Here is a 13,323-nt window from a genome sequence, read left to right on the forward strand (position 1 = left end):
GGGCAGGAACAAGACAAAGATTCCCATTTCCCAACTGCTATTCAATACTGTATTGGAAGTCCTAGCTAAAGCAAGTAGTCAAGAAAAAGAAATTAAAAGACATCCAAATCAGAAAGGAAGAAGTAAAACTATCTCTACTTACAGATGACACGATTCTATACAGTAGTCCCCCTTATCTGTGGCTTCATTTTCCATGATTTCAGTTACACACAGTTAACTAAGGTCCAAAAATGTTACACTAGTGTGATGAAATCTTGTGTCTTCCTGCTGTGTCCCTCCCAGAGACCATTTCACATAACTTTTATTAGAGTATACTGTTAAAACTGTTCTATTTTATTATTTGTTATTGTTGGTAACTGTGCCTAATTTATAAACTAAACTTTAATACAGGTATGTATATATACATCAAAACATAGTATATATAGGGTTGGGTGCTATCTGTGGTTTCAGGCATCCATGGGGGTGACCTTGGAATGTATCGCCCATGGATATGGGGGGACTACTGTAAATAGAAAATACCAAGGAATACACAAAAACATCTACTACAATTAATAAAAGAATTCAGCAGCTCCAGGGTAAAAGATTAATGTACAAAATTCACAGTTGTGCTTCTGAAAAACAGCAATAAAAATCTAAAAAGGAAATTAAAAGAATTCCATTTACAATTACCTAAAAAATACCTGCAAACCAAATGAACCAAGTGGTAAAAGACTTGTACACTGAAAACTATAAAACACTGCTGAAACAAAATTAAAAATACATAAATAAATTGGAAATCATTCCATGTTCACTGGTTAAAAGAATATTATTATTGATATAAATACTACCCAAAGGAACCTAAAAACTCAATGCCATGCCTAACAAAATTTCAACAGACTTCTATGGAAAAGCCACTCCTCAAATTCATGAACTGCAAACGGCCCCAAACAGATGAAACAATCTTGAAAAAGAATGAAGTAGGGGGAGTCAGACTTTCCAATATCAAAATACACTATAAAGCTATACTCATCAAAACAATGTGATACCGTTATAATGACAGATATTGGAATAGAATTGAGAGTTTAGAAATAAACTTATACGTTCATGGTCAATTAATTTTCAACTGGAACTGCTAGGAAAACTGGATCTTCACATGCATATACAAATGTTAACTCAAAATGCCCTAAGTATAAGAATACAATCATAAAACTTGTAAGAAAAAACATAGCAGTGTAGCTTTGGAATCTAGTTTTTGATGATGGATTATTAAAAAACGAAATCAAAAGCACAAGCTACAAAAGAAAAAAAACAATCTGGACTTCAATAAAAACTTTTGTGCATCAAAGAACTTTGTCTAGAAACTTAAGATAATTTAGAGAACTGAAAAAATATTTGGGACTGCAGTGCAATGACTTAGTTTCAATGGCCCCTTGTAATTCACACAAAACTACTGGGTAGGACTAGGCAAATAAGGTACTTGTAGCCTACCAAGGGGATTGATGGTTTTGCCAATGCAAATTAGGTGCATGTAATCCCAGCCGGGGTGGGACTATGCACATAAGGTGCACGGAACCCTTTCAGGGGACTGGTTAATTCATGGTCTTCCTGGGTGAAGGGTGAGAAACCATGCCCTCACACTGATAAGGAACTTGCTGTAACTGGGTTTCCAGATTGAAGTCTGGAGACACAAAGAAACAGGTAACGGGTTGTAATGATAAAAAGCACTAGAAAGGTGTGGCAAGCCTGGCAGTGGCATGAATGGTGAGTGCCAGGAGACTGACACAAGATAGCTGTGGTGGCCTTTCCAGCCTGCAGCATGGCCCGACCAGGGCCCAAGAGCAGCAGATCAAGAAGCTATCCTGATTGAGGAATTATTTATCTTGATTTGTTCCAATTACTTTGAAGTTGATTCTAATCCTGAAATGTAACCTGTTACTTCCCTCCCTAACAAACACCACAATTATGAGTATGGTCTGTGAGTTATCTGTGGGCATTTCAAGAAATTATCAAACCCAGCAGATAAGTAGTGAATGTCAAGGGAGGGATGGCTGGTGTTAGAGTTAGTAAAAAGGTTGGAAAGTAGAGGTATGTCTAAATATCACTTCAGAGGAATCAGTCTTGGGCTATCGTTGATACTGATTTTCCTCCCCTTTCTGATGTTTGATGCCATGACATTTTTGCAGAAAATCACACATCCAATAAAGCTTTAATGTTAAAAATATATAACTCGAACATATAACTAGAACTCAACAAAAAGCCGCAAAATAGAAAATGGGCAAAAGACCTGAATAGACATTTCTACAAAGAAGATATACAAACGGCCAATAAGCACAGGAAAACATGCTCCATTTCATTAGTCAATAACCAGCTGCCAAAACTGACTTCAACACAGCAACCTCATGTATGTGAAAGCAGAACTGTGCTCTATGGGCTTTTCAATAGCAGATATTTTGGAAGTAAATCACTAGGCTTTTCTTATGAAGCTCCTCTGCGTGGTTTTGAACATTAAACATCAGGCAAATGCAAATCAAAATCACAATTAGATACCTCTTCACCCTTAATAGGATGGCTATTATAAAAAACAAAAACAACTACAACAAAATACAAAACTAACAAGCGTTGGCAAGTATGTGGTAAAATTGGATATCTCACCATTACTGGTGGGAATGTTTGGTGCTGCCTCAAAAACTGAAACACAGTACCACTGTGTGATTCAGCAATGCCACTCCTAGTTACATACTCCAACTAAAAGGAGGAACTCAAAGAGATACTTAAATGATGCATCAACGTTAACTGTAGCTTTTTTGCAATAGGCAAATGGTGAAAACAACTTAAATGTCCATCAACAGATGGATAAACAAAATATGGTGTATTCATAAATGAGTATTACTAGGCCTTAGAGAGAAATGAAGTTTGAAACATGATATGGATGAGCTCTGAAGACAATGCTGTGTAAAATAAGTATGATACAATAGCACAAAAATAATATGATTTCATATACATGAAATATCTACAACAGGCAAATCCATAGAGATAAAAGTTTATTAATGGTTACCAGGGGCTGAGGTGAAGAGGAAATGCTTAATGGGTATTGAATTTCTGTTTGTGGTGATAAAAAATATTTGGAAATGGATGGTGGTGATAGTTGCACAATACGGTGAATGTAATTAATGTCCCTGAATTGCACAGTTTTAAAAAGTTGAAATGGTAATTATTTTGTTATATATATATATATATACATACATATATAAAAAACTATAAAACCACAGTCAGATTTAAAAAAAAAATTGATGTTGGTATTTTCCACAGACCCAAACAAATTTGGGTCTAAGTAAAACACACTAAAATTTTTTTTCCTAAACAGAAGTGATTTGTAAAAACGGGTTCCTTATTTGATATTTCAGATATGTGACTACAGAGTTAAATTAATTCATTTCTGCTTTAAACTATAAGCTCAACCTTCTTAAACCTTAAAAAAAGAAATTACATACTTGCTGGGACAGTATAATAGTAAGTCAATGATGAATGTCTGCCAGGCTTTTTCTTTACTAAGTGCATCTAAAGCTGTTGGAATCAAAGCAAAACATAACGCCATCACTTCCAATCCTTCGCAGCAAACCTGTTCATCTTCCAAGTCCAGCTCACTGCTTGAACTGGTGCTCTGTAAAATTATAATCAGAAGCACATCACCTATACATGCATTTAAGAAAAAATTCTTGCACCTTTAATTAACATTTAAAGCTTACTAAAAACCATTTGGTGATACCCTATCCACCTGCAGCTTCTGACATCCTTTGGAATATGGCAAGGGAAATTAAAGGAACATACTGAAGCCAAGTACCACCTGCTTCCTTGTGTTAGGTATGGGTTGTGTATTTTTCATTAATAATTTCTCAAGAATCACTCTGGCTATGTATTTTGGCACTTTGACTAAGTTTGTTTTTATAGCTCAGCCAGAAAGCCATTTTTACTGAAAAGGGAATTGCTTTACACAAATATTCAGGAAGGTCATGAAAGACGTTTGTAACCTCAAATACTACAGTAGGAAGGTAAAAATTCTTAATCTGCTTCTATTCATCAAGATAAAGTAAATATATTACATGTCTGGAGCTGAACAGGCACTCAAATAACTGCTCCAATGAAAACTTACCAAGACTTCATTAGATTACTCTTGTAGGACGCAACACAGATCTTCTACAAATTAAGGGTATACTGGTCACAAACAGGAAGCTCTACTGTACAAGTGACAGCTTCCCATAACTCACTTTCCCTTCTAAATATACATAAGTAGCCATCAGGGGCAAATACATATTACAAAACAAAACAAAGAAAACAAACAAAAAAAAATGAAGAGGAAACGTCTCATTTCTGCAGATAAATCTGTTTAAATACAACAGGAGACTAGGAATAACATCTAAATGGTAAACACTTGTCCTGATTTTGCCTGAGCTAAAAAAAACAAATAAAACATCTGAATGACAGAATTTCACAATGAACAGTCACCAAAAAATACACAGATCAAAAAATTAAGAAAGAATGAAACGAAACAAGAAAAAACAAATTTATTCTAGGACTACTATGTCTGGATTCGATGAAAGAAAAAAAACTGTTTTAACAAAAAAAGAAGCTTCGTGCCAGGATCCTGAAGTTATTTTATTTTTAAAATGAATTTTACATATGTGTATCTTAACGAGAGTTAGTAGTTCATCCTAAATAATCAGATACAAGTGGCTTGATTAAAGATAGGAGACATGATGTAAATTTAATGGCATGGGTAATTAAACAATTATTTAAAATGAGCATTTCTGTAACAATTCTTACCGTCTCATAAATTTTAGTGATTTCCTCATTTGGGCTAAATATTAGCTCTAATGCCCCACATCCTGATGTCCAGATAATTTTTTGTATAGCTGTAATTACACAAGTATCAGGAATGTATCTTGAAGCCTACAAAAAAATGAGTAATTAAAAGTGTTGACAGAAAATTAAACTAATCAGAAAAACAAAACGTTTGTAGAAGTACCAGGAATGGGTCTGAGGAAGTAAATATGCTTTAACATTCTTTAAGCTCCAAAGGTATCTTTTACCATTTTTTTGTATCTTAACATTAAGTCACATAATAGATGTACATAAGAATCATTTTTTAAATAATTTCATTTTTGTTGAGAATATACACAGCAGAACATACACCAATTTAACTATTTCTATATGTACTATTTAGTGACACTGATTATATTCTTTAAGTTGTACAACTGTTCTCACTCTCCATTTCCAAACTTTTCCTTTCCTATAAACATAAACTCACCACCCCTCCTACATTTCCTATCTAACCTTTTGAATTGCTTTGTCAATTTAAAAGGAATATGTACTCAATAGCAACTCTCAACAAAGTATGCTTCAGACTAAGATCCGGTGCTATACCTGGAAGCCATTCTACTCCTAGGTGTTTATCCAAGAGAAATGAACACATACGCCTACAGAAACACCTAAGAGTATTCATGAATTTTGGTAACACTTTTCTTCATAATAGTAAGTTGAAAACCGAAAACAGCACAAATGCTCATTCATAGGTGAGTGGATTAAAAACATGTACCATATCCATTAACCTACAGATACATAAAATAACATGAACAAATTTTAAAACCAAGCTGATTAATATAAGCCAGATATAAAAGAGTAAATACTACATGATTTTGTTTATGTAAAGTTTTCAAAAATGAAAACTTTTTCATATTAACTGAAAGCACCTAAGTGGTTGCCTGGGGTCAGGCACAGAGAGAAGAATGGACTGAACGCTCAGGAGCATGAGTAAACTTTTTGGGGCTGAGGTAAACATTCGGTTTCTCAACCCTATTAGAGTTTAGCCACATTGGGCCTATTAATGCAATGTAAACTGCAATCAGTGAAGTGTGCTAAAAAGGTTACTTTCCAAAGTATTCTAATACTATTACATAACAGATAAATACAAATTTACGGAACTTTAATAACATAAACATTAAAGTAAGTGGGTCTAAAAATTGAGCCTGAAGTTGTTGTAAGCTTTATTTACTCATGAATTAATAGAGACGGTCAAATGTAATAAGAAACAAATCCTCCAGGATTCTTGAGCTTCCAAAGTTTAACACTAACCTCATCAGATATTTGCTGAGCGAGCCGTACTGATACATTTCTAAGCATACATTCAGAGGAAGGATTGGGAATGCTTTGAAGGGCACTTTGTAGCACCACTGCTTGATCATGAGTAACTTGGTTAATCTGAAAAAAAGTTACTGATTTTATCTACAGTAAAAAATGTACACAAAATTACATTTCAAAAATGTGTAATATAATCCAACCATTTTCTCCTCATGTTATTACCGCCCTCTCAGGGTTACACCTTTCCACATATTCAGTGTATAATCTACACTGTATAAAGTAGTAGACTTCTTCTAGCTGCCTTTCAGCAAATGACAAAACTCCTCTGCAAACTCCATGGTTTCTACACTTGGGTTCAGATTCATTTGCAGGTGATGACAACTGAAGAACTTTCACACACTCCTAGGCAGACTGTTCTCTCAGTCCTCCTTAACGGAGAAAATTGAGGATGCCAGATAAGTAATCCATAAATTTGTTATTCCCAAATATATAATCTTATGCTTTTCTCACTTTCGTCCTCTTTTACTCCTTAAGAGGTTCCTTTAATTTTTCAAGGCTAATCCTGCTACCCGCTAAGATTCATCCCATAAAAATGAAGTCTCTCATAACTCGCCCCCTAGCTTCTCTATCTACTTTGCTTGCATAGCCACATTCTGTTAAGAAATGTCTTTATTTTTAAATCACATTTTAAGAAACTGAAGAGTTTGCGGAGATATTCTTGCATATACTAGGTAGGCAAAGGCAAAACCTACACAGGCCTGGGGCTTCTAGCTCCTGTCTCCAATTTCATCCACAGAAGTTAAAAACTTGTATCTCAATCCTTCAATAGATATTTAGGGTTTATTTGTCAGATTCTACAACTCATAATCAAGGTAGCAGCACAGTCAGTAGAAGTATTAGGTTTGGAGTCAATCTGGATTAAATTCCAGATCATTTTTACTATCTTAAACCAAGCTATTTTATCACCTAAGGCCTTAACTTTCATTTATAAAACAGAAGTAAGACTGACCTGCCTAATATGGCTGTCAGTTAAATGACATAGAGCAATGCAAGGGACAGGCACACAAGAGCCTAGCACATTTCAATCATCAGTATTTTCCATAGGACTAACTTACATGCAGATAAAAATCATATGTAAGCTTTTGTTAGTGCTGCACCTCTAACAGTACCTGGCATATAGTATATATGCATAATAAATATTTATTAAAAGAAGGAAAAGTTACTTAATAATACATTAAACTAGGTTATTATCTGTTCTGTTATTCCAATTCCAATTTGTACGTTAAGTAAGCAAAGTCAAGACACGATACTTATTCCTATACTACAAATGTTCTTACTAAGAGCATCACTAATTTCCATTTCAATTGAATAAACTCAATGATGTTTGTTTTCCAAAGTACTAGCAAAACTGACTAGATTTATTAAAAAAAAAAAATTCTTCATGGAAAAATAATTAAATAAGAAATAATAAAGTACAAAAATGCAAAGGCACCAAGGTTTACTGAACAGTTTAATAGACAAATTTTTAACTCCATGAATAAAAAACCCCAAATCAACTTTATTCAGTAGTTACTCTGACTATCTCTGAAGTAACCCTCTTCTATATATTGTAGATAGTTCTAAAGTAAACATATTTTACATACTAATTTTGCATTTAGCTTCCTACAAGTCTGTGAGCAACCTGACATTAGTCCCTCTGCACCCTTACAGACACCTTTTCAGAACTGGAAAGCGGCCAAAAATCATAAAATTCCCATCTATGTACTTCATTACACTTCTCTAAGAAGAATTATGACAATGACCTATCTGTTGTTACACAAATATGCATGCAACCACAACAAAAAGCAATCAGCTTACTAACAGGTGGGATATACTTTTGTAAATTTTTATTCTAAATATGTATGAACAAAAGCACAATTCCTTCTTTTTAACTTTTAAGATGAAAAATTTCAAAATTATATACAAGTGAGAAGAATAAATAAAACTTCAAGTACCCATTATCCAGTTTCAATAATTATTAACAAAAGATCAAACTTATTTCACTGAATCTCCTATACTAACTCTGCCTGTAACAACACATGATTATTTTGAAGCAAATTGTGGACATCACGATTTACCTGAAACGCTTTAGTGCAATTAATTACTCTTTTCTTTTGAACATAATGAAAATACTGCCATTGCAGTTGTTAGCTGCTATCAGTTCCAGCTCATGGTGACCCTACATGTGTGCAGAGTAGAACTGCTCCATAGGCTTTTCAAGGCTGTAACCTTTCAAAAGCAGAATTCCAGGCCTGTTTTCAGAGGTCCTCTGCGTGAGTTTGAACTCCAAACTTTTTTGCTAGTGGTTGAGTGCTTCACCGTTTGCATCACTCAGAAACTGCCTGAAAATGAACACACTAGAACCTGTTTTAAAAAAAAAAAAACCCAGCGCGATCTACTTAACTCATGGCAAGCCCACAGGACAGAGCAGAACTGCCTGATACAGCTTCCAAGACTGTATATCTTTATTGGAAGCATGCTGCCGTAATCTTCTCCCAAGCAGAAGCTGCTAGGGTCACCAAGTGCTTAACCACTGCGCCATCAGAACTCCTAATACTAGTATACTTAATATAATTGATGATAAATTAAAATACAAAATTTCTAGCCACTATTTCAACTTCCCTGATTAAGACCTAAAAATTCTTAAAGAAGAGTTATCTGTGTTCCTGAATCGTCTTTGTTTTCAGCCAGTAATTGAGTAAAAACCTCAATTACAATGTAAAGAAAAGAACTCTACAATTAAGTCTTCACCTAACTCTATATATTTTTCATGTACAAGTAAACGAAAGATTCATATGAAGTTTTTATTACACTTAAAACAGAATTTACAGGGACTAAAGTATCCTTGCAAATTAGAGCAGTCAATGGAAAACATTTACCCATTTAATACAAATATAACAAATTAATAAAAAAAACAAAACCTGAGACAATACACATTTTAAAGCTGGATTTTAAAAATCAGGAATTCAAAGTGAAATTCATTTAAAAAAATTAAAACTTATTCCAAAGTCTTTTAAAAATCGATTACCGGTGTCACGGGATTTCCACCATCTACTACAGGCTGACAAGCTTCTGCGATAGCTCGAACATGGCCATAGCCAACGGCAGTTAGCAACAATTTGGCTATTTTAAGAGCATTGAAGTAGGCATCCCTTCTGGTTTCCATATCTGTATGTGGCAGGAAGTTATTTCTTGTTAGCATACTCAGTACAAGATGTAAGCCACCACTTTTCAAGAAGTGAAATTGGAAGTCAGATGAATTATCAGCCAGAGGTGCACCAGCAGGCATTAATAAGGCATAAACTACCTGAAAAAAAAGGAGGAAACTATATTTAAAAATGTTAAAATAGTTTAATAAATTCTTCTATTTCTCCTATCATCAATGCTAACAAGTTCTTGACTACCAGATTTCGCTAAATCTTATTCGTGTTCTTTACATTATCATTTAATATAAATTTTGCATTTTTCAAAAGGAAAAAAACAAACCTCTGTTAGGTATAGCACTTGGGAGGCAGAAGGACCAAAGAAAAGTGAATCAAGCGGTGAGCCAAGGCTGCTTTCTCCAAGTTTTGCTTGGTTTAAGCAAATAGCCCTTAAGTTTTCTATTGTTGTGCTATCTGCAAAGAAATAAGGCACAATCTAAAGCAAAATGTAATTAATTTATTCCTAATATTCCACTGCAGACATTTAAAAAAATATTATCTTAAACAGGAAACAACATTAATAAATGCCAATTCAGAAAAGCTAAAGTCTCCAGCTTTACAAGACATACCCAGACCAGGATTGGTTAATTATCAACAAAGGCTATTTAATAATTGTAAATCTTAAACAGGAAGGAAGGAGTTTTCTATTCAGTTACCTCAAATTAACACGATCTCCTTCATCTACCAAAGACAGAAAAACGTAAGAAACACTAAAAGAGTAGGTAGTTCTTGAAAAACACATATACACAAACCATAAACCCCTCCTACCAAGTTCTCAATTATTTGTTCACCATAACATTGTGTTATCTCTTTTTGTTTCATTGAAAGAGAAAAGTGAGCTTCAAGAGAAGATATACCTTAAAAGCAAAGAGCTAAAAATATATCCAAAAGAACTGAGGGCAGGAATACACACAGGAACCTGTACATCAATGTTTATTGCAGTACTATTCACAATAGCTTAAAGGTGGAATCAACCTACATGTCAATCAATAGATGAATGGATTTAAAAAAACACACTACATTCCATGGTCAATATTACTTAGCCCAAAGGAAAATGAAGTCCTGAAACCTGCTACATTAATCATGAATGAAATATCAAACACAAAAGTAAAATATTATATGATGCCACTTACATGAATAAAACACACATAAATAAAAAATTATTATTAGTTACCACGGTGCGAGATGGGCGGAAGAAGTCTTAGCTGAGAAGGCACTGAGTATCTGTTAATGGGGGTGGAATAATCTGGAAATGAATGGTAGTAATGGTTGCACACACAACATGATATATGTAACTTATGCCATTGAATTGTACATATAAAAAACGGTGACCAAAAAACCAAACCCACTGCTGTTGAATCGATTTTGACTCATAGCGACCCTATAAAACAGAGTTGAACTACGAATGGTAGTAATGGTTGCACACACAACATGATATATGTAACTTATGCCATTGAATTGTACATATAAAAAATGGTGACCAAAAAACCAAACCCACTGCTGTTGAATCGATTTTGACTCATAGCGACCCTATAAAACAGAGTTGAACTACCCCATAGTTTCCAAGGAGCTCCTGGAGGATTTCAACTGCTGACCTCTTGATTAGCAAATGGTGAAGTTGCAAGTATTTTCTTGTATGTATTTTCACCATTGTAAAACAATTATCAAAAATAAATAAATAAAGGCAAAGAGCTAAAGAAGCAAATTAATTCCTAATGCTTATATCGAAGTAAGCAAAACTTTTTTTTCTTTTATTATACAAGACATGCAGTGTTAAAAAAAAAAGTAAAAATAGTTAAAAGATAACATCTTCTTAGAAGAAAACACAGCAGTAAATTTTTGGGACACTGGTTTCTTAGATATGACATGAGAAGTACAAGTGACAGAAGAAAAAGCAGATAAATTGGACTACGGCAAAATTAAAAACTTCTGCATCAAACAAAACCACATTTTTGAAAATAAGCTACTTTCTACAATATATACCCCAAACCCATTGCTGACAAGTTGATTTCAACTGATCATAACCCTGCAGGACTACGCAGAACTTACAATTGCCCCATACAGTTTCTGAGAGTGCAATCTTTACAGAAGCAGGCTGTCACATCTTTCTTACACAGGGCAGCTGTTGGGTTCAAACTGCTAACCTTTTGGTTAGCAGCCAAGCACTTAATCAATGCACCACAAGAGCTCCTTGGAATACATAAAAACCCTAAGATTCTAAAAGAATATTAATTGCAATAAAAAATGGGCAAAGGATTTTAACAGGCTTACTTTAAAGAAGATATACAAGTGTACAAAAAGGACATGAAAAAATTCTCAATACTATTAGTCTTCAGGGAAAAGCAGATCAAAACCCCAATGAGATACCACTTTACAGCCATTAGACAGATATGTTGAAGATACAGAAAAATTAGAAAGCTAATCCACTGCTGATTTGCCACTTTTAGAAGCTGTTTGGTAGTTCCTAATAAAGTTAAACACAGATTAGCATGTGACTCAATAATTCCAGCACTTAATATATATACAAAAAGGCAAAAAAAGAATGTTCAAACAAAAACTTGCACATGACTATTCAGTGTCATTATTCGTGATACCCAAAAGGTGGAAACAACTCAGTGTCCACGAATAAATGAACAGATGTAGAAACATAACGGATTACTATCCTGGTACATGCTACAACATGGACAAATACTGCATGATCCCACTTACGTGAAATATATGCAAAAAGTAATTTTTACATTTTACATTTACATAAAGTTTATTGAATGAAGTACTAACAGATGGTACAACACAGAAAAGCCTTGAAAAGATTATACTGAGTGAAAAGAAGCCAGACACAAAGGGCACATATTATATAATATTCTATGGATGAATGTCTGGAACAGGAAAATCTATAAAAATTAGATTAATGGTGGCCTAAGTGGGAGAAAAGGCGCCCTGGTAGCACAAATGGTTAAGTGCTCAGCTGCTAACAGAAAGGTTGGAGGCTCAAACCAACCCAGGGGTTAAGTAGGAGAAACACCTGATGATCTGCTTCTGTAAAGCATACAGCCAAGAAAACCTTATACAGTAGTTCTACTTTATCAAATGGGATTGCTATGAGTAAAAATCAACTCAGCGTCACCCAACAATAATAACAGCTGGGGAAGAGGAGCAGAAAGAAGTGGGAATTGACCAATAATTGGTACTGGTTTTCTTTTTGGGAAATAAACTGTTTGAAAACCAGATTCTACCACCTGCCTGTCAGTTTGTCATACCACTGTGGCTTATATGTTATGATGCTGGAATCTATGTCAATGGTATTTGAAATACCAGCAAGGTAACCCTTAGTAAACGGGTTTCAGCGGAGCTTCCAGACTAAGATAAGACTAGAAAGAAAGACTTCCAAACACATTTAAGTGTAACAACAAAATGCTGCCAGACATGAGGCTGGAAGATGAGCCCCTCACATTGGAAGACATTCGAAATATGACTTATGAAAAGCTAACTCCTCAAAGTGGAGTTGATCTTGATATAAGTGGAGTTAACCTTTCAGGGCCTTCATTTGTTGATGCAGCAGACTTAAAATGAGATGAATCTAGAAAAACTGAAGCCATCAAAAATAAAATGGGTTGTATAAAAATCATATCCTAGATGTAAGCAAGCTGAAATGGGCTTGTAAGAGCCACTATAAATTGTACAATCATAAGGTCTACTATGCTGGGAATGACAAATGGAAGAGGAATGGCATTGGATTCATCTTAAAAAAAATCTATCCTGTCAGTGATAGGAAACTATGCATACGCCTACAGGAAGACCAGTTAAATTAACCATTATTCGAATTAACACACTAACCACTAAGGCCAGAAAAGAAGAAACTGAAGATTTTTACCAGTTTCTGCACTCTGAAATTGATCAAACATGCATTCAAGATATGCTGATAACTACTGATGACTGTAGTTAGAAAGTTGCATACTAAGAAATATCA

General features: G+C 34.4%; 1 protein-coding gene across 5 annotated transcripts in view; it reads right to left on the reverse strand.

Annotated features, from left to right (window-relative positions):
- The window catches only part of LOC126069875 (probable ubiquitin carboxyl-terminal hydrolase FAF-X), a 173,975-nt gene that overhangs the window by 56,158 nt on the left and 104,494 nt on the right, over window positions 1–13,323 (reverse strand). For 4 of the 5 annotated variants that reach the window (XR_007516092.1, XM_049873523.1, XM_049873521.1 and 1 more), the window contains 5 exons: window positions 9,640–9,770; window positions 9,182–9,460; window positions 6,109–6,234; window positions 4,801–4,926; window positions 3,471–3,640 (listed from right to left, as the gene is read on the reverse strand). Coding sequence is in view for 4 of the 5 variants with exons in the window: in XM_049873523.1 (XP_049729480.1) it covers window positions 3,471–3,640; window positions 4,801–4,926; window positions 6,109–6,234; window positions 9,182–9,460; window positions 9,640–9,770 (832 nt within the window). In the remaining variant the exon portion in view is untranslated. The remainder of the gene's footprint in view (window positions 1–3,470; window positions 3,641–4,800; window positions 4,927–6,108; window positions 6,235–9,181; window positions 9,461–9,639; window positions 9,771–13,323) is intronic. The other variant, XM_049873524.1, reaches the window with a different exon arrangement.

This window comes from Elephas maximus, chromosome Y (genome assembly GCF_024166365.1).
Source record: "Elephas maximus indicus isolate mEleMax1 chromosome Y, mEleMax1 primary haplotype, whole genome shotgun sequence".
NCBI lineage: Eukaryota > Metazoa > Chordata > Mammalia > Proboscidea > Elephantidae > Elephas > Elephas maximus.